Source organism: Plecotus auritus (assembly GCF_963455305.1).
Source record: "Plecotus auritus genome assembly, chromosome: 6".
Taxonomy (NCBI): domain Eukaryota; kingdom Metazoa; phylum Chordata; class Mammalia; order Chiroptera; family Vespertilionidae; genus Plecotus; species Plecotus auritus.
The window spans coordinates 143,042,962-143,070,869 of NC_137773.1; the positions used below are offsets into that span (position 1 = coordinate 143,042,962).

The 27,908-nt window shown below is 51.1% G+C and overlaps 2 protein-coding genes across 3 annotated transcripts in view; one reads left to right on the top strand and one right to left on the bottom strand.

The window, feature by feature from the left end:
* TMEM40 (transmembrane protein 40) overlaps window positions 1–1,254 on the bottom strand; it is a gene marked incomplete at its 5' end in the record, with an annotated part of 33,848 nt that extends 32,594 nt beyond the window's left edge. Inside the window, one exon of one of the 2 annotated variants that reach the window (XM_080675598.1) lies at window positions 1,157–1,254. The remainder of the gene's footprint in view (window positions 1–1,156) is intronic. The other variant, XM_080675596.1, reaches the window with a different exon arrangement.
* CAND2 (cullin associated and neddylation dissociated 2 (putative)) lies at window positions 995–27,826 on the top strand. Its single transcript, XM_080675579.1, has 15 exons — window positions 995–1,124; window positions 6,622–6,765; window positions 8,204–8,358; window positions 9,060–9,183; window positions 11,167–11,432; window positions 12,833–12,938; window positions 13,118–13,260; window positions 15,159–15,451; window positions 16,264–16,405; window positions 16,728–18,230; window positions 19,737–19,832; window positions 21,118–21,287; window positions 21,561–21,725; window positions 23,849–23,956; window positions 25,828–27,826. Exons 1-15 carry the CDS (start codon window positions 1,057–1,059, stop codon window positions 26,053–26,055), a joined length of 3,711 nt encoding a protein of 1,236 aa, XP_080531705.1. The 5' UTR covers window positions 995–1,056; the 3' UTR covers window positions 26,056–27,826.
* The last annotated feature ends 82 nt before the right edge of the window (window positions 27,827–27,908 follow it).

Below are 27,908 nucleotides of genomic sequence, written 5' to 3' on the forward strand. Positions count from 1 at the left end.
GAGGGGAAAAAATCACACAGTTGGTGTCAACACTTAAGAGTACCAGGATTGAACATGTAAGTAAATATATTGTAGCTAATGAGAGCAAGATTTACCCCTTTTAAAGAAAGACATTACAGCCTGGCCGGCGTGGCTCAGTGGTTGTCTTTTATCCCAAGGCCACACAGCCAGGAAGCAGCCTAGCAGGGATTGGAACCCAGCAGCCTAGCAGGGATTGAAACTCCAAAGCACAAGCTACTCCCTTTCCCAAGAGCCAGCAGCCTCCTGGCTATTGAGAGAGGGCTCTCCTTGTCCTCCTACAGATCCTTCCACACAGCTTGTATCTAACTGTGGGCAGCTTCATGGAAGAATTGTTGCCCAAGGTATTAAGGGTTCTGGGGTCAGTTCTAATTCCATCCCAGATGGGTGACCCTTAGCAACTCCCTTTGCCTCTCTGGGTCTCAGCTGCATTGCTATAAAATGAAGAAAGGGATCCTGATGGCCTGAGGGTTGGGGGTGGCAGGCAGCGGCCTTGGTGTACACTTTTCAGATCCTCTCTGGCTCTTGGACAGACCAGCATGAGAAGTGGGGTAGGGTGGGAGGGCTTTGGGTGGCTTGACCCACAAATAGCAGCTCCTGTTCCCTGAATGCTTAGAGGAGAAAGCTGAGGCTCAGAGAAGTACAGTAACCTGGCCACGGCTACACATAGGGGGACTGGCAGAACTAGGATTCCAACCTAAGACTGTGATACCATGCCTAGGCCACCGAGCAGGGTCCAGGGGCACAGAGGGAAAAGCCGGGACCCACAGGAATCACAGGGAGGCATTGTCCCGTGGTAAGTAGTGACCTCCCCGTCGCTGGGAGTATGCAAGCCGCTGCTGGCCGGGACTACGGAGCCCCTCACGGACCCCGCTCTGCCTCCCGCAGCGGCGGCGGCCGAGGCCGGAGCACTAGCCCGCGGGGCGGGGCGGGGGCTGCTATTTCTGTCCGGTGAGCGCAGCCGGGAGGCGAGGCGGGGCAGGGGGCGCCCGCGCCGCCATATTCCCTCCCGCCGGCCGTCAGCGGCGCGCAGCCACCATGAGCACCGCCACCTTTCACATCTCCAGCCTCCTGGAGAAGATGACGTCCAGCGACAAGGACTTCAGGTGCGCCCCGCTGCCCCGCCCCGCCTCCTCACCTCCACGGAAACCCTCGGTCTTCCTCCGCTCCCGAAGCGCCGGCCCACCCCCAGGACCCGCAGCCCCTGCCTTCCCCCACCCCCACGCCTCCACCCCCGGTGTGAAGCCCACACCTCTCCCGCCTCAACGCCCGCACCGGAGGGTGACTCTAATCTCTGCTTCACCTCCCGCCGTGCAAACTTCAGTCCCCGCCCCTGTCCCCCATCAAAACCCCAGCCTCCCCTCTGCCCCCTTCCTCTGCCTCTGCTCTCTTCACCTAAGCCCAGCCCTCCTCTCGCCCCGCGTTTGATGGTCCCACAGTGAAGCGAGGGACCCCAGCGCTGCCTGTTCTTTCCTGCATTTGGAACCCGGCCCCTTCCCTGGATCACACCCCGGGGTTGACTTTTTCACGGATAACCTCAGCACCCTCCCTCTTCGCTCTTCCCCATATCACTCCAGGCTTTCTCCCTGCACATCAGGGCCCCCTTTCCCATCTCACCCCTCCCTTCCCTGGTTTTCTTTGACACAGCTTAAAGGAAGAGACTGGGCTGAGTGGCTTTGCAGGCACAGATAGATTATGTTTAGGGTGGAGGATTCTGGGTTTTGTGTGCCCACTCCTCTTCTTCCTCCTTCCCCCAGCATCACTGAGCCACACAGGAACAGAGCTGAAAAGAATGGAGGAAACCTCTGGTCCAACCCCCTCATCCTGGGGGAATGGGTGAGACTGAGGTCCAGGGAGGTGAAGGGATGTGTGTCCCATGGTCACACAGCCAATTCTGGACCCTCTAAGCTGAAAGGAGCCTGCAGAGACCAATATAGCTGCACCCACTTGTTGAACATTCTATCACTTTATCCCCATTCTACAGATAGGAAAACCGAGGTCCAGAGGCATGAAGGGCCTAGGTGCAGTCACAGAGCTAGGAAGTGGAGGACTTGAGGACCAAAACACAGAGGCTGAGATCTTAACAGGCCCTCTGATTCCAGCCCCCTGACTGGTGAGGAGATTGACCCCTCTGCCTTCTCCGAAAACCCATTCCTCAACATCCCTCAAGATCTCTGATATAGCTTTAGTAGAGCCTTTGAGCCACAGTTCTGGCTTTAGATCCTGGCCCCAATCATTTCCTGGCTGTGTGACCATGGACAGGCTGCTTAACCCGTCATGAACCTCAGCTTCTGTTTCTATAAATGCGGATATTAATAGAACCCACCTCAGAGGGTTGGTGTGAGGATGAAATGAGTTAATGCATGTGGAATGTTTAGATTAGTGGCTGGCACCGTAAGCACTTAATAAATGGACCCATGATTTGGTGCCTATCAGAAATCTGCCATGCTCTCTCCCCATTCTGGGCCTTTACCTGGAAGTTCTGTTCCCCGTCCTCATTTTCCCCTTTCACCTGGCTAGCTCCTACTCAGTTGTCACCTGTTTGGGTTGCCTCCTGACACCCAAGCAATTTTAGGCACCTCCTCTGAGCTCCCACACCTCTTCTGCCCATGTTTCTGCTATGTCACATCTTAGCCTTGGGAGACCCAGGGCTCATGGACCACCAAACTGTGAGCTTCCTTTTCTTTTCGTCCCAGAGCCTGTTCTTTGTACCCAGTAAGTGCTCAGTGAATATTTTCTGTGTCCCAAGCTCCTTGCTGTGCTCTGCAGTGTCATCTCATCAGTCCACCTGTCCACCTGGGCGATAATGATTGCTCTTCCTGTTCTCCTAAGGCTTGGAGAGGTGAAGTGACTTGCCTGAGGTCACACAGCTGAGGGGATTTGTGCCACTGTTTCTAGAACCTTAGGTCTTGTCTCCAGGAGGGGTTGGTCCTGCCACCTAGAGCCTAAGAAGCCCTTTCAGCCTGCTCTGCCAGTGGCCCTGAGAACATTTAAAACTACTCAGGCATAAGAGGATGGTGTCTATTTTTAAAGTCCAAATACCACAGAGGCTGGGTCCTGCTGACCAGCTGTCCAGGCACCCATGTGGCTGAGTGTTTCAGCTGAGTCTCCTCTAAGGTTTCTCTGGAATGAAACTGAGACTGTGTCCTCTGGATCCTGGAGGCAAGCAGTGACTGCAAATGGAAGCCCCAGGCAGGGTGGAGGAAGTTTTTTTTTATTTTTTTATTTTATTGATTTTTTACAGAGAGGAAGGGAGAGGGATAGAGAGTCAGAAACATCCATGAGAGAGAAACATCGATCAGCTGCCTCCTGCACACCCCCTACTGGGGATGTGCCCGCAACCAAGGTACGTGCCCTTGACCGGAATCGAACCTGGGACCCTTCAGTCCGCAGGCCGACGCTCTATCCACTGAGCCAAACCGGTTTCGGCTGGAGGAAGTTTTTGATCCCTGCTATTCCTGGGCCCCCACTCGGTGGGCAGGAGGCTGCCCAGTTCCCACTCTGACTCTAACAGGGAAGTGGGTAAACTGGGGGGTCTGGCAGGAATTCCCACATCTTTTCTTGAAAACACAATGCTATTGCCCTAACCGGTTTGGCTCAGTGGATAGAGCCTCGGCCTGCAGACTGAAGGGTCCCAGGTTCGATTCCGGTCAAGGGCATGTACCTGGGTTGCGGGCACATCCCCAGTAGGGGGCGTGCAGGAGGCAGTTGATCGATGTCTCTCTCTCATCGATGTTTCTAACTCTCTATCCCTTTCTCTTCCTCTCTGTAAAAAATCAATAAAATATTAAAAAAAAAAAAAAAGAAAACACAATGGTATTGGTTGAGGATGCAGGGGAACTGACTAGTGGGGCTGATTTTCCTCCCAACTTGCTGTGTGACACTGGGCAGTTCCTGCAACCTCTCTGAGCCTAGATTCCTCGTCTGCTAAGAACTCATTGCCCTCTTAACACCTCCCAAGGATGTTATGAAGTAGGGCAAAGAAAATTCTCATATTTTAGATGGAAAAGCGGGACTCAGAGAGGAGTCAGTTGCTCAGGATCACCCAGTTGATAAGTGACAAGACCAGTGTATTCACTTAAAGCCAAACGTTGGTGCTCAAGCTCTTGTCTACCAAGTTAAACACTTTTCTGTACACCCCCACTATCACCACCACATACATATACACAGTAGAGCTTTCTTTCTCAGAGAGCTACGTGTTTCCAGGAACTGGGGTGGGGGTGTCTGCAATGCTGAGGCATATTTCAGGCATGATTTCTGAGTTTAGGTTTTCACACAGCTGTTTGGCGTTGAGCCCTGTTAGATGCTGACTCTATCTAACCTTCCTCCCTTCCTGCCCTCATTCTGCCACCCCCACCCCACACTCCAGGCCCTCTTAGGACCTGTTCTTTGCTGGGCCTGGAGTCCCAGAGATGAAACTGACAAGTCCCTGTGAGTTCCTCATTTAATGGGGGAGACACATTGGTGACCAAGTGTGCAGTGTAGTGTGAGAAGTGCTATGATGGAGGGGTGCAGTTCTCTGAGGGGTCCTGTCCAGAGAAACCAAGTGTGCTGAGAGAGTGTGGGTAAGGGGGGGAGGGCAGGTGGTCAGAAGAGTCATCCCTGAGGCTGATTTGAGCTGGGCCCTTGGCAGATGAATAGGCTTTCAACAGGTGGAGGAGAAAGAAGGGACAGAAGGCCCATCTTGGGCAAAGGAGCACATCCCTTGGTTGCCAGGCTGAAGCTGGCTCTCCATGGACTGCAGTAGCAATGCAGCTTAGAGACCCTGCCTGCCTTCTGAGAATGTCCCTTCAGCTGGACAGACCTAGGAGTGCATGTGCCTACCCCAGCCCTTGGCCTGGCTCAGATCCAAGCCTCTCCCTTCACCTTATCTTGGCTGCTTCTCCTGTGATGGCCAGGCCCAGAGGTGGGCACAGTCAGCCCTGCCACTCCTTCCTTCTCTCAGCAGCTTGAGGCTTATCCCAACTATTAAAAATAAACAGCTGTAAAAAAAAATAAATAAGTAATAAAAAGAAAAAGAAACAGCGGTGACATCGACAAGTGTCCTCCTGGTAACAGGATGGTGTGGGCCATCATGACATGCAGCAGCAGGTCTGTGCCTGCAAAAATGAGGCGGACTGTGACCAGTTTTGCAGCAGGTGGAGGAGATGGGAGGGCGAGGAGGCTTTTGGTTGATTGGCTCAAGCCAGAAAGCAAGGCTGGTGTGAGGAGGTGGGGTGGCCTGGTGGGTCAGCAAAAGCTGGAAGCTTCCTGGGGCCACCACTCTTTGATCCCGACTTCATGGCATCTCTCCTTGCTGCTCTGTCCTGCTTTCTCCTCTAATGTCCACTCTCCAGTGCCTGAAAGAGCCTGTGAGCAGGTGGTGTGGGCCTGATGGGAACCTGGTGGCCTGGAGTGTGTGTGTCCCACCTAAAGAGGGCAGCCATGACTTGTCTAGAGCCAGTTATTGTCACCAGTAACAGTAGGCCCAATTGTATTCAAATATTCTGTTTTCAAGAGAATCTAGAAATCATTACATTTATGTCAACTCTCCCAAACATTTGCAAGGTGGACACAGCTGAGGGCTGCCAGTTTGAGACTCTGCCCTCCTTTCTGAATCTTGGCAGGAATGGTGCTCCACAGTGCCCCCTGCAGCCCAACTCCATGACTTTCCAGCTCAATCTGCCACTGCACATTCAAAAGCCCTGAACAGGGCATCAGGCCACACGGATCTGCCCATCTGGGGGTGGGTAGCCCTGGACTCTGAAGACCACCTAGGTCAGGAGCCACAGCTGGGGATTGGTCAGCTGCTGACATCAGTGTCTAAGACATGCTCGGGCCCATCAGCATGGCAAAGGGTAGTGATTCTCAGAGTGTGGTCCCTGCCCCTCAACATCATCCAGGAACTTGTTAGAAATGCCCCAGCTCAGACCTACTGATTCAGAAACCCTGGGGGTGGGGCCCAGCGGTGTTGGGCAGCCCTGCAGGTGGTTCTCATGCTGGCTACAGTTTGAGAGCCATTGGTCTAAGGGCAGGGGCTGAAGTGGAAGTGGGCCGGGGTAGCCCTTTCCACCTGTCTGGTGGAGAAGCTTCTTGGTGACACCTGACTTAGTTGAAAGGTGTCTGTTCAACTTTCTAGCATGAATGAGACGTGAATGATGTACTGTGTCTTTATAATAATGGCAGTGCCACTTACTGAGTGTTTATGGACTGAGTTCTCACTGTGTGCTAAGCACATCACATGCATTATCTCATTTTATCTTCCATACAACCCCATGAGGCAAATACTATTCTCATCCCCGTTTTTCAGACAGGTAAACCAAGGCTCAGCAATGTGAAGTGGTTTGTCCAAGTTCACATTTTTTTAAATGGCAGAAACAAGAGCCTCCAACCTTGAGACCCTAAGCATTTAGCTAGTGTGTTCTGCTCTGCCACTCCTGGTCGGCTCCAATGTGCAGTTGGTGTCTCTCACACACGGGTCTTCTGACTGTGTCCACAGCCTGGATCACCTACTTTCCCTTGAATCTTTGCATCAAGGTCTGCTTCTGGGAGAACCCTAAGAACTTCCCAAATCACTGGGGCCCAGGAACTGCTTGAAAATTCTCCTCTGCCCTCCCTGCCCAGGTTCATGGCCACCAGTGACCTGATGTCAGAGCTGCAGAAGGACTCCATCCAGCTGGATGAGGATAGTGAGCGCAAGGTGGTAAAGATGCTGCTTAAGCTCCTAGAAGACAAGAATGGGGAGGTGCAGAACCTGGCAGTCAAGTGGTGAGTGTTGGCCTTGGGAGGGGACAGGGAGGCACCCTCTGGCTATGCTCCCCTAGTGGGGGAGCTCCCCAGGGGCCCCTGCCCCTTTGGAGTACAGTCTCTGAGAGAAGAATTGCTAAGCAGCTTTTGGAGTCTCAGTGGAGTTGGACAGTGACTTGGTCTGGGTTCCCCCAGAAGTAGACCCAGCAACAAGGATTCAGTTGTAAGTTTATTTGAGGGGTGATCCCAGGCAAATCCCAGGAATAAGGACGTGAGGCAGGGAAGGGAGAAAGCCAATAAAGCCTGCGTTATCAAGCAAGTTACTGCTGTGGACAAGCAGAGCTTAGCCCTACTGGAGGCCCCTTAGAGTGTTCCCACGTACCAGCTCTCTGTCAGTCCTTGACTGAGGGCTACTCCTGGGGTAGGGTGGAGGGTAATGTATTCCCTGGCACCTCCAGCCAGAGAAAGTGCTCAGGTACAGATGCAGGCGCTGGCACTGGAAGGTCAGGCTGGCGTGCACCAGCGTGGTGAGAGCTGAAGGGACATGATGGCCCCAAAAGCCTTTGCTCTTGGCATCATGAGGCGGTGGTCCTCAAATATGCACAGGACGTGGGGGGCGGGAGCGGGGGAAGGGGAACGGGTGGGCCAGGCACTGAAGAATGGCGGGGGTCAATAGTCAACAGAGGATTGGGGCACTGCCTCTTTAACAGTACTCTGTGAGCTGGGCCAAGGCATTCTGGGCCATGTTAATTAATTTCAACTTGATTCAAAGAGCAAAAGGAATTCAGTAAAGAGTTTTATGCAGGACCGTGACATGGTCAGGTGTGTGGTATGGAACTGAGAGAGGATGGACTGTGGTTTCCCACCAGCACAACCAATATGCCCTTTTTACAGCAGGTAGTCTGAAGTACCCTTTTCCTCTCATGAAGTGAAATTCACACATATTATAACCTGCCTCCACACAATTTCAAAGCAGTATATATCATGCCCTCAACTGTAACATAAAGGAGAAATAGAAGGAATGTGGCTCATAGTAAAATAGGATGTGCTTCAGTAAGTGCTCGGGCTTGACAGCAGAGTGGTAATGAAATCACAAGAAGCCCGCACCTCAGCCAGACTCACTGTGAGTGCCCAGACTCACAGGAAGGTGAGGATGTTGGGGACTCAGATACTACAAGTGGCCCTGCTCTTAGTGACACGTTTTCTGAAATGGTGACTATCTCCTTGTAAAGTTTTCCAGAAAACAAAGTACAATCTTCCTTCCGTTTACCTGATAATTACATGGTTGGAAATTTTATGGTATATTAAAATAGTGCAAAAATTACGGAGAGAAGAATTGCAGAGCAGCTCTCGGGGTCCCGGTGGAGTTGGACAGTGACTTGGCTTGAGGGAACATAAGGGGCAGCCTGACTCAGGCTGAGCCTGGGGCTTTTGAACCCCCTCGTTCCCTCCCTGTCAGCTTGGGTCCTCTGGTGGGCAAAGTGAAGGAGTACCAGGTGGAGACCATCGTGGATGCTCTCTGTGCCAACATGCGGTCAGACAAGGAGCAGCTCCGTGATATTGCTGGCATCGGCCTCAAGACTGTCCTGTCGGAGTTACCCCCTGCAGCCACAGGTACCCAGGTCCCAGGAACTAGGTACTATAATTATTTGTCCTAGTTTATGGTTAAAGAAACTGAGGCTCAGAGAGGTGAAGGGACTTATGTAAGGTCAACCTGCTAGTCCAGTGGTCGGCAAACTCATTAGTCAACAGAGCGGCAAACCGCGGCTCGCGAGCCGCATGTGGCTAGCGAGCTGCAGTTTGCCGACCCCTGAGCTAGTCAGTGGCAGAGAATTCAGATCCCTATCTAAAGTTCAAGGAATGCTTTTAGCTGCAAGTTACAAAATGTAACTCGTGGCATCTTAAAGAAGTGGAGGATCAGCAGTTCCATTTTTGCAGCAATTCATTTAGCAGCTCAAGTTGAGTCTCTGTGCAAGTCTCTTGCCCTTTATAAGAAAAACACGTGTTTCCCTAGAACCCCTCCCATCCCCCATAATGGGATCATCTGGCCCCTCCTAGCTGTAAGGGAGTCCAGGAAAGGAAATGCTTAACTTTTCCCTTCACCCTGGTGGAAGGAGGGGTTGGGTATGGGGTGAACCAGCCGGCAGGTTGGCCATCAATTCTAGCTCCCTGAGTGTCAGCTTAAGTTCGGTCAGGACTTTGGGTCAAACATGGGACCACTCAGGCCCTGGATTTCCTGAGTCAACAGATCAAAGGCTGACCAGAGGTAGAGGCCAGCTCTGCAACTCACCATGCCCATCTTGTGCTCTGTGCAGGCTCCGGCCTGGCCACCAATGTGTGCCGGAAGATTACCGGCCAGCTCACCAGTGCCATTGCCCAGCAGGAGGACGTGGCCGTGCAGCTGGAAGCCCTGGACATCCTCTCTGACATGCTGAGCAGGTGCAGGAGGCCACCCTGGGCAAGAAGGATCGGGGTAGGAGGGGGAGCAAAGGGGACAGGGAAGGATTTAAATCCACAGAGCCATCATCTTCTGCACTCCAGGCCCTGTGCTCAGGGCTCCTTAATCAGCCCTTCAGTCCTGCAAAGGAGAACTCGTTTGTCACAATTTTATAGGCTGTGAGAGGTGTGGTGACCTGCCCAAAGTCACACACTCAGTAAATGGCAGAACCTAGAATTTGAACTCAGGTCTCTCCATAGCTGAAGCCCAGGTGTGTTCCTCTTTCTCACCCCCTTCTTTTTCTTTCTTCTTTTGAGCTAATATAGCTGGGCCTTTCTTTTAAATTGTACTGAATATTTTTAAGCATTCATTCATTCAGCCTCCCAAGATTTGAGCACCTACTTTGTGGCCAGAGAAATGTCAGGTGCTGGATTAGTTCTGCGAATGTGGAGTGGCTCAGTCTTGGTCCTTCTTAGAAAGGAGCTCACAGACACATCAACTGTGAGTAGAGTAAGAACACCAGTAAGGATAAGAGCAGGGCTTGTAGGAGCTCAGAGGAGGAGACCCTAACCCAGTTGGAGGATGGGGACCCTTCCTAGAGAGGATCTTGGTAGATAAGCCTTCAAGAATGGGCAGGACTTGGGTAAGCATGGGCGGGCACAAGGGGGACACTGGAGGAGGAGACTGCGCTTGGCCCAGAGAGCAGAGGCAGGAGAAGACTTGAGGTCCCAGGGGTTATGCAAGGCATTCATGGGCTGGAGAGGGCGATGTGGAGAGATGAAGCCTGAGGGCTGGGCAGGAGCTGGAGGTGGGTGAGGTCACAATCATACTGAAGGTGTAAGGAGCCCGTGGAGGGTCTGATGGCAGGGGCTGAGGAATGTCATGTGCATATTTGTGAGTTTTAGACTGATCATCCTATTTTCAGTGTGCACGGTAGATGGAAGGGGGTGGAATAGGTAGGGAGACTGGTTTGGAGGCTTCTGCAGGCAGGTGAATTCAGGTTGTATTTTGGAAGTAGACTCCACAGGGCTTAGAGTGGGTGAGAGAGAGACTCAAGAATGATGCCCAGGGGTCTGGCTTTACTACCTGGGGGCACAGACCCAGGGCCATTGCTCTGGTGGATGCCCTCTGGGAGCAGGAACAGGTGTGGGGAAGAAGGTGATGGATTCACCTTGGGGCATGTTGAAGTTGAGGTACCTGGGAGGCCCCCACTCAACTGAAAACTTCCTAGGGCAGGTTCTAAAGGCAGAAGCTGTCTTGCTCACCTGAGCCCCCAGCACAGGCCCTATCACATAGGTAAACCCATAAATAAATGGAACCCAGACGAGAGGTCTGGGCTGGATGGAGAGATATGGGAAGGTGAGGTCAATGTGTTAGTGTAGAGTGAAAGAAGAAAAGGTCTTAGGACAGAAAATGCACAAGCGTGGTCTAAAGGTGAGGATAGAAGCTGCTAAGGTGGGCAGGGGCTGCCTTCTACCTGTATAAAAACCGTTCTCTTGTGTTGCCTCTTGCCTTGAGCTCAGAGCTCAGCTTTTTCAAAGGGCACTGGGAGCCATAAAGGAGACTGAGGGAGATAAGCAGAGGAGTAGGTTTTAGACTCCTCTGGTCTGTGTGGGGGGTGGACACTGAGGCAAGGCCCAGACTCCCAGGAAATCAGGACAGCCTCACTGTAGCCCCCATACCTATTACCACTGTGCCTTCTTCCCAAGCCGGGAGCCTGGACATCTGGGTTCAAGTTCTGGCCTTGCATTTCTTGGCTGGGTATCCTTGAGAAAGTCCCTTCCCTTCTCTGCTTTCTTTACGTAATAATAATAAATAATCACACCACACAGTTGCAGTGTGCCTTTCCATTTAACAAGGGCAATTGGGTTGTTAAAATTCCTGGGAGCAGGCCAGGAGAGGATGGGGAGTGATGAGGTGCCTGGCTCAGGGTGCTTACCCAGTGGGCCCGCCTGACGCCCCTGACGCCCCTTCCGGCTCCCCAGGCTGGGCCCCCCACTAGGTGCTTTCCACGCCAGCCTCCTGCACTGTCTCCTGCCTCAGCTGAGCAGTCCACGCCTGGCCGTGCGCAAGCGAGCTGTCGGGGCATTAGGCCACCTGGCGGCTGCCTGCAGCACCGACCTCTTCGTCGAGCTCGCCGATCACCTGCTGGACCGGCTGCCGGGCCCACGCGCACCCGCCAGCCCCGCTGCCATCCGCACCCTGATCCAGTGTTTGGGCAGCGTAGGCCGCCAGGCAGGCCACCGCCTGGGTAAGGGTGCTGGGTTCCTGGACAAGGAGGCGGGGTCTAGGCGAGTAGGTGCTGGGGAACGGAGCAAGGCCCCAGGCTGAGGGGGCGGAGCCTGGGGCGGGCCACCTCTAGAAGGGGGTGGGGTTAATAATTTGGAAGGGGAGAGTGGGCCCTGAGAGCCAACTGCTTCTGAGCCTCAGATAATTATAAATCATGTCATCAAACTTACTGGTAAATAAAATGTTTTAAAAATAAATAAGTGCTCGCTTTGGCAGCACATGTACTAAAAATTTAAAAAGTAAAATATTTCTATCTTCTTATTTTGACAAATATACCTTCATAACAACCTGTAAGCCAGGTGTGAATTTTTGAAGTTTTTATTGGGAGAATATACATACAATAAAGCACACTGTTTAAGTGCACCATTCAGTGTGTTTCCGCCTTTGGGTCCACCCATGGAACTACCACAGTCAAGATGCAGAACATTCCCATTACTCCCAAACGTTTCCTGTGCCCTTTGTAGTCCATCTCTTCCTTAGGCGCCTCCCCCCCTCTCGCCCCGTGCCCCCCCCCCCCCCCCCGCCGGCAACCACCGATCTGTTTTCTGTGACCATAAATTAATTTTATGGAAATGGAATCCTGCAGTCAGGTTTGAATTTATTCTCAAACGCCTTGGAGTTCCGGGCTAGAAAAAGTCAGTGTGGGTAGAGTTAGCCATGGTCTGTCCCTCCCTTCCCTCTGGCTCTCTCCCTGAGAGCGGCCTTATGCACACCTGGGGACCCCAGCCCGCAGTCCACACTCTATCTACTCCCGCCCTTCTTCTTCACCCTCTCACGACAAATTGCAGCCACCCCTTGGCCACTCTTGGGAGCACGGTCCTGGGAAAGAGGCCTGCACAGGACCCAGACAAAGGTTCAGGGTCAAGGGGGCAGGAAAGTGGGGAAGGGTGTCGCTGGAGGAAGGCTAAGGGGGACCCTCTAAAGCCCAGGGATCAGGCAAGGGCCCCTCCTGCTTCTCCCCTTTTTCCATCCAGGGCTACAACCTAGTACAGGAAATAAGGCAAGGACATATAATCATTTCAGCAACAGGTGCTACTTATTGAGCGCCTACTCTGTGCCAGGACCTGGGCGAAGCTCTTTATCTGCATCATATTAATCTTCACAAAATCTCTATCTGGTAGGCATTGTTATCTCTACTGTGAAGATTAGACCAAGGTCAGAGAAGTGCTGTGACATGCCCAGGCTCCCAGAGCTCATAGGTGGCAAAGTCAGAGCTAGAACCCACATCTGCTTGACTCTGAAGCCTCTGAGTTGAGTTTGCAGTGGCCAGGGATGCAGGTGCAGGGACAGACTGAGTGCTGTGGGCTAGGAGAGCCTGGGAGAGGGTCTGGCCTGTCCTTAGTGACCAACCTGGCCTTACAGGGGCCCACCTGGACCGCTTGGTGCCTCTGGTGGAGGAGTTCTGCAACCTGGATGATGATGAGCTCCGGGAGTCCTGCCTCCAGGCCTTTGAAGCCTTCCTGAGGAAGTAGGTGCAGTGGGATGCTGGAAGATGGGGGCCCCAGAGTTTCTTTGGGAAGTTGGTGGGGCAGGGTTGGGGGCAGGATGCTGGCCTCAGAGCAGTAAGATCTCAGGACTCATCACTGGGCCCCACTTCCTACCCTGTCCTGCCTGGGTCCACCAAAGCCTCCCTCTCCCACCACACAGGTGCCCCAAGGAGATGGGCCCTCATGTGCCCAATGTAACCAGCCTGTGCCTCCAGTACATGAAACATGACCCCAACTATAACTATGACAGTGACGGGGATGAGGAGCAGATGGAGACAGAGGATAGTGAATTCAGTGAGCAAGGTGGGTGACCAACTTGAGGAGGGTGGAAATGAGTGCAGCCCTCCTGGGACCCCCTTCCCCAGCCAAAGATGGGCCACATTTAGTGCCCTTATCCTGACCCAGCTGTTCCTCAGGCTCCAGCCCTGCCTTCCATAATCTGGATTCTCCACTGTCCCCATCCTTTCTGACTGCACAGTAAGGGTAGTAGTAATCACTAACATTTATTGAGCATCTACTGGTGTCCCAAGCACTCTCTCATTTCAGGTTCCTTACAGGAACCCTAGAAAACCAGGTGTTTATTATTAGCCCTGTATTTTAGACAAGGAAACGGAGACTGAGAAGTGATTTGCCTGAGATAACACAGCTCTGAGGTAACACAGCTAGGAAGTGGCATAGCTGGGACTTGGAGCCATGTCTGTCAGACTTCACTGCATTGCTACCCTTTTAGTCATGGCTTCCAAGAGATAATCCTTTAACCCAGCAGAGTGAAGCTCGGATGGTAGAATGATATCTGGATGGGGAATGAACTCAGTGGCTACTTTCCTTCTGTGTCTGTGATCCAGTTCGTCACTCAGATGGGTGCCCCTTTTGTTCTCAAAGCAGGGCATCAATGGAGGCCAGGGATTTGGGGTCTGATAGGGTACTTGGAATGAGATGGGATGGTGGGAGACAAGATTGGACAGTCATATTGGGGCCTCGAATACCAAGCCAGGGAGATTGGGCATTTTCTTGTCAGTAACAGGGAGCTGTGGATATTTCTTCATGGGTGGCATAGGGTGGAGGTAACAAATAATGGTCCTTCAGAGGGGACATCTGCTAAGCTGCCAGGATGCACCCATGGGACCATCCCGTGGGACAAGCTGGCTTGTCCAGATGCCAGCTCTGAGAGCTGAGTCTTCAACAGAGCAGTGTGGGTAAGAATACTGTGGCCTCTGAGCCTGTGACTAGGACCAACCCCCTCTGAGCCTTGGGTGTCTCCACCTACTACAGGTGTTATAGGTGGGTGGGCCTCATGGGCATGAATCTCAGCTATCCTGTTCCCTAGCTGTGTGCCCTCAGGAGAGTCTCTCACTATCTCTGATCTTTATTCTAGACATCTCTTCATCTATAAAATGGGGTTCAAGGCACTGTGTGGGCTCTGGCCTCTCAGGGGAGCTGTTTGTAGGAAGCCGCACAAACAGAGCATTTCTTGCTTGGAAGCCAGGCAATCAGGACCCTTGAGAGGCTGGGACAGGGTGGGGTGGGGCAATGCAAAAGGAGGCCCTATTTTACCTCTTCCTTCTGGAATCCCCATAAATGAAACATCACACAACCAGTCCTGAAACCAAAGGATGGGTTTTGTGTCCCAAATGGATTCTCTAGGTCCTTATTAAAGACTTGGAAGTCAAGTTTTTCCCTGGTGTAGTCAAAATAGGGAGGAATATGGAGGCAGGAGGAGAACTTTGATTTAATTCCAGCTATTTCCCTGCTCATGTAACTTGGGCCCAGTCGCTTCCCTTTGAGCCCCAATTTTCTCATCTCTACAATGGGAAAGTAATCCCCATCTAACAAGGTCGTTGTGAGGCTAAAATGAGGTTGTGGATTTGACGTGCTTGGTGCCATCCCCAGCACACAGTAGGTGTTCATTAAATGGTAGGTAACATTCCTATTACAGGGGTAGGCAAAAGTAGGTTTACAGTTGTTCATATGGAAAATACAATAATTAATAAACAATAATACACTCTGTGTTTCATGTACACACAACTGTAACCCTACTTTTGCCCACCCCTGTAGTGTGTAAGTAATGATCAAAAGGTGAAACACGGGCTTGGCTCCCTCTTCACCTCTCCATCCTGGGAGACCACTTGGGTGGGGCAGGCAGCTCCCTGTCCATCTGCTACAAAGTGCAGGGCTCCATGGGTGTCTGGTTCCTGCCCCAGAGAGTGAGGACGAGTACAGTGACGATGATGACATGAGCTGGAAGGTGCGTCGGGCAGCAGCCAAGTGCATGGCAGCCTTGATCAGCTCTCGGCCTGACCTGCTACCCAACTTCCACTGCACCTTGGCGCCAGCGCTCATCCGTCGCTTCAGGGAGCGTGAGGAGAATGTCAAGGCTGATGTCTTTGTGGCCTACATCATGCTGCTTCGGCAAACGCGGCCCCCGAAGGGATGGGTGGAGGCCGTTGAGGAGCCTATCCAGACTGGCAGCAGCCTCCACATGCTGCGAGAACAGGTGGGCACACCTTCACCTCTCTCCCCCTCCAACCCCCCCGACTCACAACTTACCCTCCCACCTTCTCACAACCTTCCATCCATCCACACACCCCACCATCTATCCATCCACTGACGTGTGCGTATTGAGCACCCACTGTATGCCCGGCTCTGTGCATCAGGCTGGGGCACAGTGGGGAACAGGACATATAAAAGCCCTGCCCTTGGACCACTCAGTTTTGGGGTCTTGCTGATAGATTGGATGTGGAGGAAGGGGCAGGGAGGTGGCATGTGAGTTCTAGGCTCTGGCTGAAGCATGGAGTGCAGTTCCCTGAGGTGGCAGAACATGAAGAGGGCGATGTCCTGAGTTCTGTTCTGGACATTTATGTCCAAGATTCTCGGATGTTCAAATGGAGACATCAGGTGGGCAGTCAACACTCAAGTCTGGTGTTGACAGTGTAGATCGGGTGTCATTTTGTGCTGGCATCTGAAGCTTGGGGAGCAGATGAGCTCGTCTGGGGAGAACCCAGCTGGGGAAGAGAATGGGCCCTTGGAGTGTAGGGGTGAGAGCCAGACTGCCTGTGTCATTTTGAGCAAGTTACTTAATCTCTCTGTACCTACTTCTCGATCTGTAAAGTGGGCCGAGGTGTAGTACCTACTTCAGAAGGTCTGAGTATAGAATCAGGTGTCTGGTACAGGGCAAGTGATGAAAAGGTTGGGATGGAGCGATCCTCTCCATGCTGGGGTCCCCAATGGGCACCCAGCAAAGGCCCTCAGGAGTTGGGGTATGGAAGCTCCCTGGGTGGTTACTGACGTCCCCTCACTTGCCCACAGGTGCCCCTTGTGATCAAGGCCCTACAACGGCAGCTGAAAGATCGGAGTGTCAGGGTCCGCCAGGGATGCTTCAGCCTCCTCACTGAGCTGGCGGGCATCCTCCCTGGCAGCCTGGCAGAGCACATGCCTGTGCTGGTAGCAGGTAGGATGGACTGGAACCTGGTATCTGCTGTCCTGGGCCTCTGCCAGAATCTGGCCCCCAATCCTTGAGAGTGCCCCTATTCAGCAACATACAGTGGCTCCCCATTGCCAGCAGTGAGAACAAGGCTGGAGTGCAGGCCCTACATCCTGGTTTCAGATGGCCTTGTGTCCCTCAGCCCTGGCCCCAGCCAAACTCTGGCCTCTTAGAATCTGCTGCATCAGAGCCATCCAGCTCAAACACCTGTGGGTGTTCCACCCTCGCACCAGGGAGGACTGTGTTGGGTCAGGGTCTGTGGCCCATAATTTTTGCACCCATCCTGCAGGCATCGTCTTCTCACTGGCTGACCGCTCTAACTCCTCCACCATCCGGATGGATGCTCTGGCGTTCCTGCAGGGGCTGCTGGGCACAGAGCCTGCTGAGGCCTTCCATCCACACCTGCCCACCCTCCTGTCTCCGGTAATGGCCTGTGTGTCTGACCCTTTCTACAAGATCGCAGCCGAGGCCCTGCTGGTGCTACAGGAGCTGGTGCGGGTCCTGTGGCCCCTGGATAGGCCTCGGATGCTAGACCCCGAGCCATATGTTGGAGAGATGTCTGCAGCCACCCTGGCACGGCTCCGTGCCACCGACCTGGACCAGGAGGTGAAGGAGCGGGCCATTTCCTGCATGGGCCACCTCGTGGGCCACCTGGGTGACCGGCTGGGGGATGACCTGCAGCCATCGCTATTGCTCCTCCTGGACCGCCTGCGGAATGAGATCACCCGGCTGCCTGCTGTCAAGGCCCTGACGCTCGTGGCTTTGTCCCCGCTGCAGCTTGACCTGCAGCCCATCCTGGCCGAGTCACTGCCCATACTGGCCTCATTCCTGCGCAAGAACCAACGGGCGCTACGGCTGGCCACACTGGCTGCCCTGGATGCCCTGGCCCAGCGCCAGGGACTCAGCCTCCCTCCATCTGCTGTTCGGGTTGTGTTGGCGGAGCTGCCTGCCCTGGTCAGCGAGAGTGACATGCATGTGGCCCAGCTGGCTGTAGACTTTCTAATCACAGTGACCCAGGCCCAGCCAGCCTCTTTGGCTGAGGTCAGTGGCCCTGTGCTCTCAGAGCTGCTGCAGTTGCTGCATTCGCCCCTGTTGCCAGCAGGTGTGCTGGCATCTGCCCAAGGCTTCTTGCAGGCTTTGGTGGGGACCCGGCCCCCGTGTGTGGACTACACCAAGCTCATGGGCCTGCTCACTGCGCCTGTTTACGACCAGGCTGTGGACAGTGGACCGGGCCTGCACAAGCAGGTGTTCCATTCTCTGGCTCGGTGTGTGGCAGCCCTCACAGCTGCCTGTCCCCAGGAGGCAGCAGGCACAGCAAACCGCCTGGTCTGCGATGCCAGGTCACCCAACTCCAGCACGGGGGTCAAAGTCCTGGCCTTCTTGTCGCTGGCTGAGGTGGGCCAGGTGGTCGGGCCTGGCCCCCAGCGGGAGCTGAAGGCTGTGCTCCTGGAAGCCTTAGGGTCACCCAGTGAGGACGTGAGGGCTGCAGCCTCCTATGCACTAGGCCGTGTGGGCGCTGGGAACCTGCCCGATTTTTTGCCCTTCCTGCTGGGACAGATAGAGGCCGAGCCCAGGCGGCAGTACCTGCTGCTGCAGTCGCTCAGGGAGGCCCTGGGGGCTGCCCAGCCTGAGAGCCTAAAGCCCTACGCCGAGGACATCTGGGCCCTGCTGTTCCAGCACTGCGAGGGGGCCGAGGAGGGCACCCGGGGGGTAGTGGCTGAGTGCATCGGGAAGCTTGTTCTCGTGAACCCGCCATTCCTTCTGCCCCGACTCCGGAAGCAACTTGCTGCAGGTATGCGCCCAGGTCACTGGTGGGCAGTTTGCCCCTGAGCTTCTGAGCATACCACACAAAGTGAGCTAGTATCTTGTGTGTAAGATAAAGGCAGAGGAGTCATTAAACACTGTTTCCTGAGACTTACAGGCCTCTTCCTGTGAGATCTCTGGAATGGAGGAGACTGAGTCCTTGATCTTCAACATAAACATTTCATGATGCCACTTTCATAATCCTTGGTGTGGAGAGCACCCTCATGTTCCAGGCAAAGGTTAATAAAAGCAGTTCTCTGAGGGGCAAGGCACTGCAGCTTCAGAGTGCAGCTTTTTGGGGATAGCTTGAGTCAGGAGCAAATGGAAATGTAGACTAAGATTGGATGCCATGCCCTGGGGTTTGGGGAAGGCCGAGCAGGAACCAAGGGGCAGGTTCTGTGTGGTCAGATCGGGGCACATCAGAGTGTTCCATAGCTCAGGGAGGAAGAAAGCAGATAGGTGTACCTGTGGGGCTATTTGGGCCCCTGAGAACAAAAGGCCTCCAGGCCTGGAGCTGGTCAGCTGGTCCCCTGAGAGGGTCATTGGGTGTATCATGTCACATAAGGTAGGCAGAGTGCTTTGTATAGTGTTGTGGTACTTAATCAACACCGCGTACCTGCTGCTGTTGCTATGTTGGTGGTTATGTGAAGCCCTTGCTGGGTTGATAAGAGCAGCTGTGTAGCCCTCACCCCCGTGTGAACAGGAAGAGCATTCCCTGAGGACATTACCTGTTACATTCACAGGGCTCTTCACAAGGACCCTTGAGAGGAGTCTCAGGATGAGGAGCAGCCCTGCCTTTTCTAAGCTCTGATTTGTTTCTGCCTCATGCATTCTATTGAACCAGATAACCAGCCCCATGTCCTTTTTACCAGGGGTTTCGGAAAAGAAAGCTCAGAGCCAAACTGGTGGCCTGCTTCTAGCGAGTTCACGGGACTTCCCAGTTGCCTTTCCCTGTAAGCCCCTCACTCTAGTCTCCATCTCACTTCCCTTCCTTTAAAAAAAAATATTTTTATTGATTTCAGAGAGGAAGGGAGAAGGATAGAGAGGTAGAAACATCAATGAGAGAGAAACATCATTGATTGGCTGCCTCCTGCACGCCCCCTACTGGGGATTGAGCCGGGAACCCAGGCATGTGCCCTGACCCCTGACTGGGAATCAAACCCAAGACCTCTTGGTTCCTGGATGGACACTCAACTGCCAAGCCACACCAGCTGGGCTACTCTTGAGTTCTTGGTTCTCTGTTTGTATCTGACAATGTGGTTACCTGCAAATTGACAGTTTTAGTCTCCCAGCCGCAGCAGGAAGAATCAGGAAGATTCTAGGCTGCCAAGGGAAATGGTAGCATTGACTTTCCCAAAGATTTTGGGGAGTTTCAGGTGGGGAGAGGTATATTTTTGTCTTCCATGGAGGCAGAGGAGAGTCTTGGCACCTTCTGACCTGTGTGTATCCAGGATTGGCCCTGCCCCTCATCAAGCCACTGCCTCTTGTCCTGTAGGTCAGCCGAACACCCGGAGCACTGTCATCACAGCGGTCAAGTTCCTCATCTTGGACCAGCCCCATCCCATTGACCCCCTCCTAAAGAGTTTCATTGGTGAGTAGAGCATCCCCTCTGTCTCCAGCCCCATTCAGTCCCCTACACAGCCCTTGAGCTTTAGCTGATTTTTCCCTCATCATCATGACAGCAGCAGGGCCTGGGTTCAAACCCCTTTTGCTGCCACTGAGTTGCTGAGTGAGCCCAACATGCCCCTTCTCACCTCTGAGCCTCAGTTTCCTTATCTGTAAAATGGGGACATGAAAATCTGCAGTTCTAAGGTTTTGGAGACTCCATGTAGTATAATTGAGGGAGAAAGTGCTTCATGAACACACAGGCTCTTAGAAGTGCAAAACTACCAACCTCTCTAACACTTTGGCTTCAGTGGGCACCGAACTGGGTAGGGCTGCACCATGGCAAGGGAGAGTGGATCCTTGAATGGTCCCTGTCAGAGGGACCTTCTGGCCTGAGGAGCTCAAGGAGCCTTCATTAGGAGGAGGCTTAGTCCTCCTTCCTTGGAGCCTCTGGAGGACCAGGCTCACTTCTTCAGAGCTCCAAGCCTATGGGTCTTTGTTGTTGTTGTTATATATATTTTTAAATATACTTTTATTGATTTCAGAGAGGAAGGGAGAGGGAGAAAGAGCTAGAAACATCAATGATGAGAGAGAATCACTGATTGGCTGCCTCCTGCACGCCCCCTACTGGGGATTGAGCCCACAACCTGGGCATATGCCCTGATCATAAATTGAACTGGTGACCTCATGATTCATGGGTCGATGCTCAACCACTGAGCCACATAGGCCGGCACCATTTCTTGATTTTATTTATTTATTGAATATGTAAAACATTAACACAGTTATTAAGAAGTCTAAACTATACAAAAAGATATACTCAGTAAAGTATGACTTTGTGTAAGTTTATTCACCTCTCTGATCTTCAGGCGCCCCATCTATAATAATATCAGGTTAATATTTGTAGGATCTTTGCCTTGTGCCAGGGCCTCTGCTATGTGCTTTATAAACTACCACATTTTAAATCATAAACACATTGCTACAGAATAGATACTGCTATTATCACCATTTTACAGATGAGGATATCGAAGCTCTCCAAGGTCCCAGAATTAGGAAGTGGTAGAATTTAGATTTGAACCCAGGCCAGACTTGAGTCCACATTCTTATCTGGACTTTGAAGGCTTGTTGTGCAAAGTAGATGCTCAGAATATGTTCACCCCCATTCAGCCAGGTATGCATGACTCACATGGACCAGGTAACTGATTTGGGGGTAGAGATGGTTTGTGTCTTGACTGTGCCATCTCTCACATCCCCTCTCATTTTTCTGCCACCAGGAGAGTTCATGGAGAGTCTGCAGGACCCAGACCTGAACGTGCGCAGGGCCACTCTGACTTTCTTAAACTCAGCCGTGCACAATAAGCCCTCGTTGGTCCGGGACCTGCTGAATGACATCCTCCCACTCCTCTACCGGGAGACAAAGATCCGCCGAGACCTTATCCGAGAGGTGAGGCTGGGGGAGGACTGAGCGGGAGCTTTGGGACTGACTGGTGGGGCTATGCTGAGGATTAGGGTCCAGCTCATCAGATGATGAGGCTCCATGGCCTAGGTCAAGTCTGGACCCTTCACTTCACAGCTGTGTGACCCTGCCAGGGCAACTTAATCCACTCGGAGCCTCAGTTTCTCCTCACAGGTAAAATGAGCAGCAGAAGTGGGGTATGCAGCAGGAACTAGGGGAGGTGTTCCTATACTCTGGGGGTCACATCCTTCTCTCCTGCAGGTGGAGATGGGGCCCTTTAAGCACACAGTGGATGATGGGCTGGATGTGCGGAAGGCAGCCTTCGAGTGCATGTACTCACTGCTCGAGAGCTGTCTGGGCCAGCTGGTCATCTGCGAGTTCCTGAACCATGTGGAGGATGGCCTGAAGGACCACTATGATATCCGGGTAGGATAAACCCCCTGCTAGAACCATGCCCACCCCATACCAGCGGGAGAGCCAGGCACCACTGGGCCCACTGCTTGTTTGTCCCTCACTTCCTACCCCAGGAGCCCCCATGAAAATAGCTGTATTGTTTTTTTCTGATAAGAACCCATGTCTCACTCTGGCTGGTTTAGCTCAGTGGATAGAGTGTTGGCCTGCAGACTGAAGGGTCCCAGGTTCGATTCTGGTCAAAGGCACATCCCCAGTGGGGGGTATGTGGGAGGCAGCTGATTGATGTTTCTCTCTCATCAATGTTTCTAACTCTCTATCCCTCTCCCTTCCTCTCTGTAAAAAAACAATAAAATAGATTAAAAAAAAAAAAAAAAAAAAAAAGAACCCATGTCTCAAACACCTTTGGTGGGAGTCTACACTAGCAAGCTCTTTGGATGGTTTGGCAATAACTAGAACAATTTATAATTCTCAGACATACCCTTTGACCCAACTTTTCCATGTCCATAAGCCTCTGGACTGATTCCTGCACATGTTCAGAGTTTTATGTTCAAGATTTTTCTTCACTGATTTCTGGTAATTGGGAAAATCTGGCAGCTACCTAAATGTCCACTTATGGAGAACTGGCTCCATAAACTGGGTACCTCCAGTCATGGAATCCTAGCCACATTAAAGAGTGAGCTAGTTCTCTGTGTACTGATGTGAAAGATGGCCAAGACCCACTGCGTGATAAGAGTGAGTTATTTTTAATGGTTTTTTCCCATGCTTGAGCAAGTCTTTCTGTTCTTCTCTCCCATTCTGGCCAATGCCCTTCTTGCCTGACCTCCAGGGAGCACAGGACAGGGCCTGGGCATTAGTGCAAACTTTGGGATGATTTTAAAAATCCAAAAATAAACAAAATTTTGTGTGAGCCAGCTAAATACATCTACAGACCTGGATTCAGCCTGGAGAATAATGGCGACTGCTTTTGAAAATGGTAAAGTCCCTGTAAATGATACACAGTATAAAGAGTGGTCGTTTGAAATCCGCATTTCCTATCCAGCCCCTTTTGGTACTGAGGAGGGTGGGTGAGACATCTATTGAGCAATCTACCGTTATTTCATCAAGCCTTCACATTAACCTTTGGAGAGTGAGTTTAGATGCCCAGTTTGCAGGGGAGAAACCAAAGACCTGGCTAGTTCAAGGGCACAAGGCAGGAAGTGGAGGAGCCCTGGGTCATAGCTTTTGCTGTTCTGCCCCAGTCGTCTTTTGCTGTGGGGCCTGTGGAGGGCGGGGTAGATAGCTGGTGGGGATGGGCAGGACATATTGATTTCCAAACAACCTCACTTTATATAGTGTATCATTTGTGAGGATTTTAACATTTTCAAAAGAGGTCATCATTATTCTCCTGCATGCTGAATCCAGGCCTGTAGGCATGTTAATTGGCTCATAAAGTTGTTATTTTCTATTTATTGATTGATTTTAGAGAGAGGGCTCCTGAACCATGTGGAGGACGACCTGTATGGGGGGGCGGGGGGAGAGATTGATTTGTTGGTCCACTTGTTTGTGCATTCATTGATTGACTCTTGTCCCTAACCAGGGATTGAACCTACAACCTTGGTGTCTCAGAACAGCACTCTAACCAACTGAGCTACCTGACCAGGGCTGGCTCACATAGTTTTTTTTAAATCAGGTGCCAACATTTAAAAATTGAGAGATTTACATGAAAATCAGGGTTTCTTTTGAAAACAGTCTGTCAAGTCTGGGCCACATTCCCATCTAGCCACAATAGGGTGGAGCTTAGTAGCTGCTGTCTGGAGTGTAGACTCCCTACTCCTTCCCAGTTCCCATCTGGCCCCCTTCACTCATGAACAGTACCTGCCTGGCCCAGTTGGTATCTGAGCTTGAGAACTGCACCCTCCACCCCCACCCCCCACCCCCCACCTGGTGCCTATTCTGATCTGATTCTCTTCAGGACAATCAAGTATAGTTGGCATAGTTGGTGTTACCAGACACTGGCAGGGGTGTGAGTGGGAATTAGTGCTCAAGTTTGGACTTGAGCTCCAGGTGTTGGGTCCAGAGTCTTGGCTCTTCCCCAGGGCCTGCTTCTTTTGGTCCTGGGCCATTTCACCAAGTACTGTCTCCTTCCTCCTGGGCAGATGCTGACCTTCATCATGCTCGCACGATTGGCTACCCTGTGTCCAGTGCCTGTCCTGCAGAGGGTGGACCGGCTCATTGAGCCACTCAGGGCCACCTGTATTGCCAAAGTAAGCCCCTGTCCAGCCCTATAGGCCCTCTGCTGATCGTTCAGTTACCATTTACCAAGAACCTCCTAAGGTATAGGTGGTGTGGGAAGGGCTTATTTTAATTATTGTCATCCTATGAAGTAGTTCTTATTACTCCTTATTCTTACCATTGTATACACAGGGAACAGAGGCTCGGAGAGGCCAAGTTGTTGGCTGAGGCTACACAGCTAGTAAATTGCAGAGCTAGGATTCAAACCCAGCTCTGTCTCTGTCATTCATTAAATATTTCCTGTGTGTCAGGCCTTGTGCAAGGTTCTAGGGACACAACATTGAACATGATGGGCTCCCTCTTCTCACATCCTAATTGGGAAATTGAGGCACTCTTAGACAGAAATCATATGTTGACTGATTGATTAGTATGGGGCAGAGTTGCTGCTAGACTGGAGTGCCTCAAGGGTTCAGTGTAGGGATCCGGGGCAAAAGGTCTCATGGAAAGCTGCAGTGTTGAGAACAGAGCCTGGCACACTTAGAGGGTAAATTACCCAGTAAATACCTATTGAGTGAAGAACTAATTTGGGTTTTGGAAGATCAAAAGACTTAATCACAAAGAGGGCACAGTATTTTAGATTGGAGCTTAATGAGGAGAAACACCCATAGAGCAGTAATTTCCAAGTAGTAACACCTTTTCAAAAAAAATTTTTTATGTGGATAAAACAGATAAAATTGGTAACTTATTAATAGAAACCTACCTTGCAAATTTCTATTTTTAACATATACTTAGTATGAAGTCAAGGAAAACAGTGGTACTGCAGGCCTACTGAACTCTTGACAGTCTCTGTGGCCAAGTATCTCTGGTGTACTTTGAACCATACTGCATGGAGAAAAATCCAGTTCACAGGAAGGAGCTGCAAATGGCATCGCAGGGTCAGGACACCCTTCACTCACTTTCATCTGAGGCCTGCATGAAAGCCACTCAGTCTGGTTGCTCAGAGGATGCTATTTGTCGAGCACTGTGATGAGAGCTTGTCACATCCATGTCCCCAACCCCTCATCCACAATTCTGAATCCTATGAAGCTCTGGAAACTAAAAGACTATAGTAACTAGTTTGGCACCAAAACTTAACTTGAACGGGCACCAGGCTGTTTATGACCTTATTTCCCTCTTTGTGATATTCATAATATTCTTACATTTTTTTTTCCTAAACTTAGTGGGGGAAATACTAGTGTATTTGATTACAGGGTATTGTATCAGACTATCGCCTGATTATCTGTATACTATCGCCTTTCTAAAACCCCTCAAATTCCTTAATTTCAAAAGCACATCTGGCGCTACGGGTTTCAGAGAAGGGGTGTGGGCCTGCAAGGTCCTTTAATCCTCATAGCAGCCCTATAAGAGGAGGCTCTTATTTATAGTTGGGGAAGTGAGGGACAAAAGTTTCTACCTGAAGTCACAGCTCTCACCGGGCAGAGCCATTTGAACCCAGGACTGTCCAACCTCGTACCAAGCTCTTAACCATTAGATTTTGAGGGGGAAGAGACTGGTGTTGTTTGGGTTAAGTCATGGAGGGCCTTTATTCCGTAAGCATAGAATTTCTTAGTCTCTAAATGGGAGAGGGTGGGGATGAGGTAATAGAGTGAACATTTTACACCAATTATCACCTTGGATTTATTATAAAAAATAAAGGTAATTTAGATTGGCTACTCAGAAGCCCTTTGGGTGACTTTGAAGCTGATTTAAATGAGAAAGCCCAGAGGTGGAGGGAACCTTCGGGAGGCTGGAACCATAGATTGTGAAGCAAGGGAGTGTGCCATAGGTGGTGGAGAGGAAGCCAGAGACTGTGGTGCAAGGACAGGCTCAATAAAGGATGGCTAATTGTTGTTTCCCACTTTAGGTCAAAGCTGGTTCTGTGAAGCAGGAGTTTGAGAAGCAAGATGAACTGAAGCGCTCTGCCATGAGGGCAGTGGCCGCCTTGCTGACCATCCCAGAAGTGGGGAAAAGCCCCATCATGGCTGACTTCTCTTCCCAAATCAGATCCAACCCCGAACTTGCCTCCCTCTTTGAGAGCATCCAGAAAGATTCTGCTTCAGCCCCCAACACAGATTCAATGGAGCTCAGCTAGTCTTAGCTCACCCCCTAGATGGGCCCTTCCTTAAGAGAAGGGGGCCCACCCAGGCCTAAGGTCTCAGCCTCTCTTCCACCACCAAAGGCCACTGGCCTTTACTCCTTTCATCTCCCTGGGGGCCCTCCTATTCCTCTTTGGGGTTTACAGTGCCTTCTCCAGGGACCCTAATCATAGGTTCCCCAACCTGGAGCTGTAAGGCTGCCAACAGTTGGGCCCTTTAACTCAGGACAGCCATTCAAAGCACTGGGGTGGAATTTTTCAGTGTGAATTCACATCACAAGGTTGATGCGACTTCACACTGATCTAGTTCTTTCAAGCTGGGGAGGCACTGCTTCACAAAATACTTAGTCTTTACTCTTGTGCTCACAGCTGTGAGGTTAGGAGGCAGCAGGCTGGCCTTTCTTCCCACTAGTGCCACCTATTTGTCACACCACTCTCATTTTACAATTCATTTGATCAAACTGATAATACCAAGAATTAGTGCTTTGGCTGGGCATCTTAAAAGCTCAGATACTTTTGAGTTATTCACATTTTTAGAATAAAAAAAGATTTAATAAGCAGTGATAAATCAGAAAGGTTTTCTTGCAGGGGGAAGAGTGTGGGTAGTGAATTACACCTAATGTGTTTTTCTAATTTCAAAACTCTTTATGAAATAAACTGGTAAACAGCAAAGCACTACTAATAAGTACAAACCATCTTTCATGTCACCCCCACCTAGGCATAACCAGTTGGTTTGTGTCCTTCTAAGGTTTTGAATGTGTCCTTTTTAGAAACTTTCTTATAGAATTATGCGACAGGCCAAAGAATTTTCTGTGCTATCAGAAAATAGGTTAATAAAGGAGATCCTAAGCTACAATTTTCTCTGCATAATTCTTCATCAGTAGTCACACCACTTATCAGTACATGTCCCAAGTCAATTGAAAGAAATCATGAAAATGACCAATATTTACTTCACAAATGTTTCATACTAGGTTTTGAACAGGAAACATTCAACCTGTAAGACATTTATCTACTCAAAGAGCGAGCCTTACATCCAGGCATGGCTAACACACCAGGAAAATTTTAACTAATATATCATTCCTGGCTCAGTTGACCAGGATGGTGAAGAAACACACTATTATACCTATTTTGGCCAGATAGGCAAAGATATTTGGTGTCACATTTCAGTTTGTGTGCCGAGATGAGAAAGGTTGAAAATAGCTGTACTAGAGTACCACGTGCCACATCCCATGTGACCTATACTGCAACCTATACTTTCTTGGCATAGCATAACCTTAGAATTAAAGCTAGAGCCTACCTACTGTAGTTGTAAAGGAGTATGAGTGTTAAATTCTGAGTCCCAAGAGACCCGATTATCACCAGTTAAGGATCCCACACCTATGGAAATTATGCCTGAAGCAGCAAGTTGGGGAGTTTACATAAGGGAAATTGAAAGCTACCTTCAAGCATCCAGGGCTGATCATTATGGAGGGATTTGTGTCACCCTGTTTTGTATTTTTGGACAGAAGCTATATGGTGCTATTTCAACACCGAACAAGAATTTAATGAAGACATTTACCTGGATCCTTTTCATGCATTTTCTCAATCTCCACAAGAACCACAGAATAATTTATTCAACTTTACAAAAAGTGAGACTAAGAACAGCTTGCTCCGAGCTGCAAGGTCCTTCAATGAAGTCTCAGAACCTACCTTGGTCTGAGGGCCAAGTCTTCCCCAGCCCTAACTGAGCTGACCAAGGCTGGTCTGGGCACCTAAGACCAGTGCTGTGAAGAATTGAGTATCCTTCCAAATGGCAGATTTCAGAGCATTAATAGGCAAAAGAACAATCTCTGACAAGCTGTCAAAGAAAG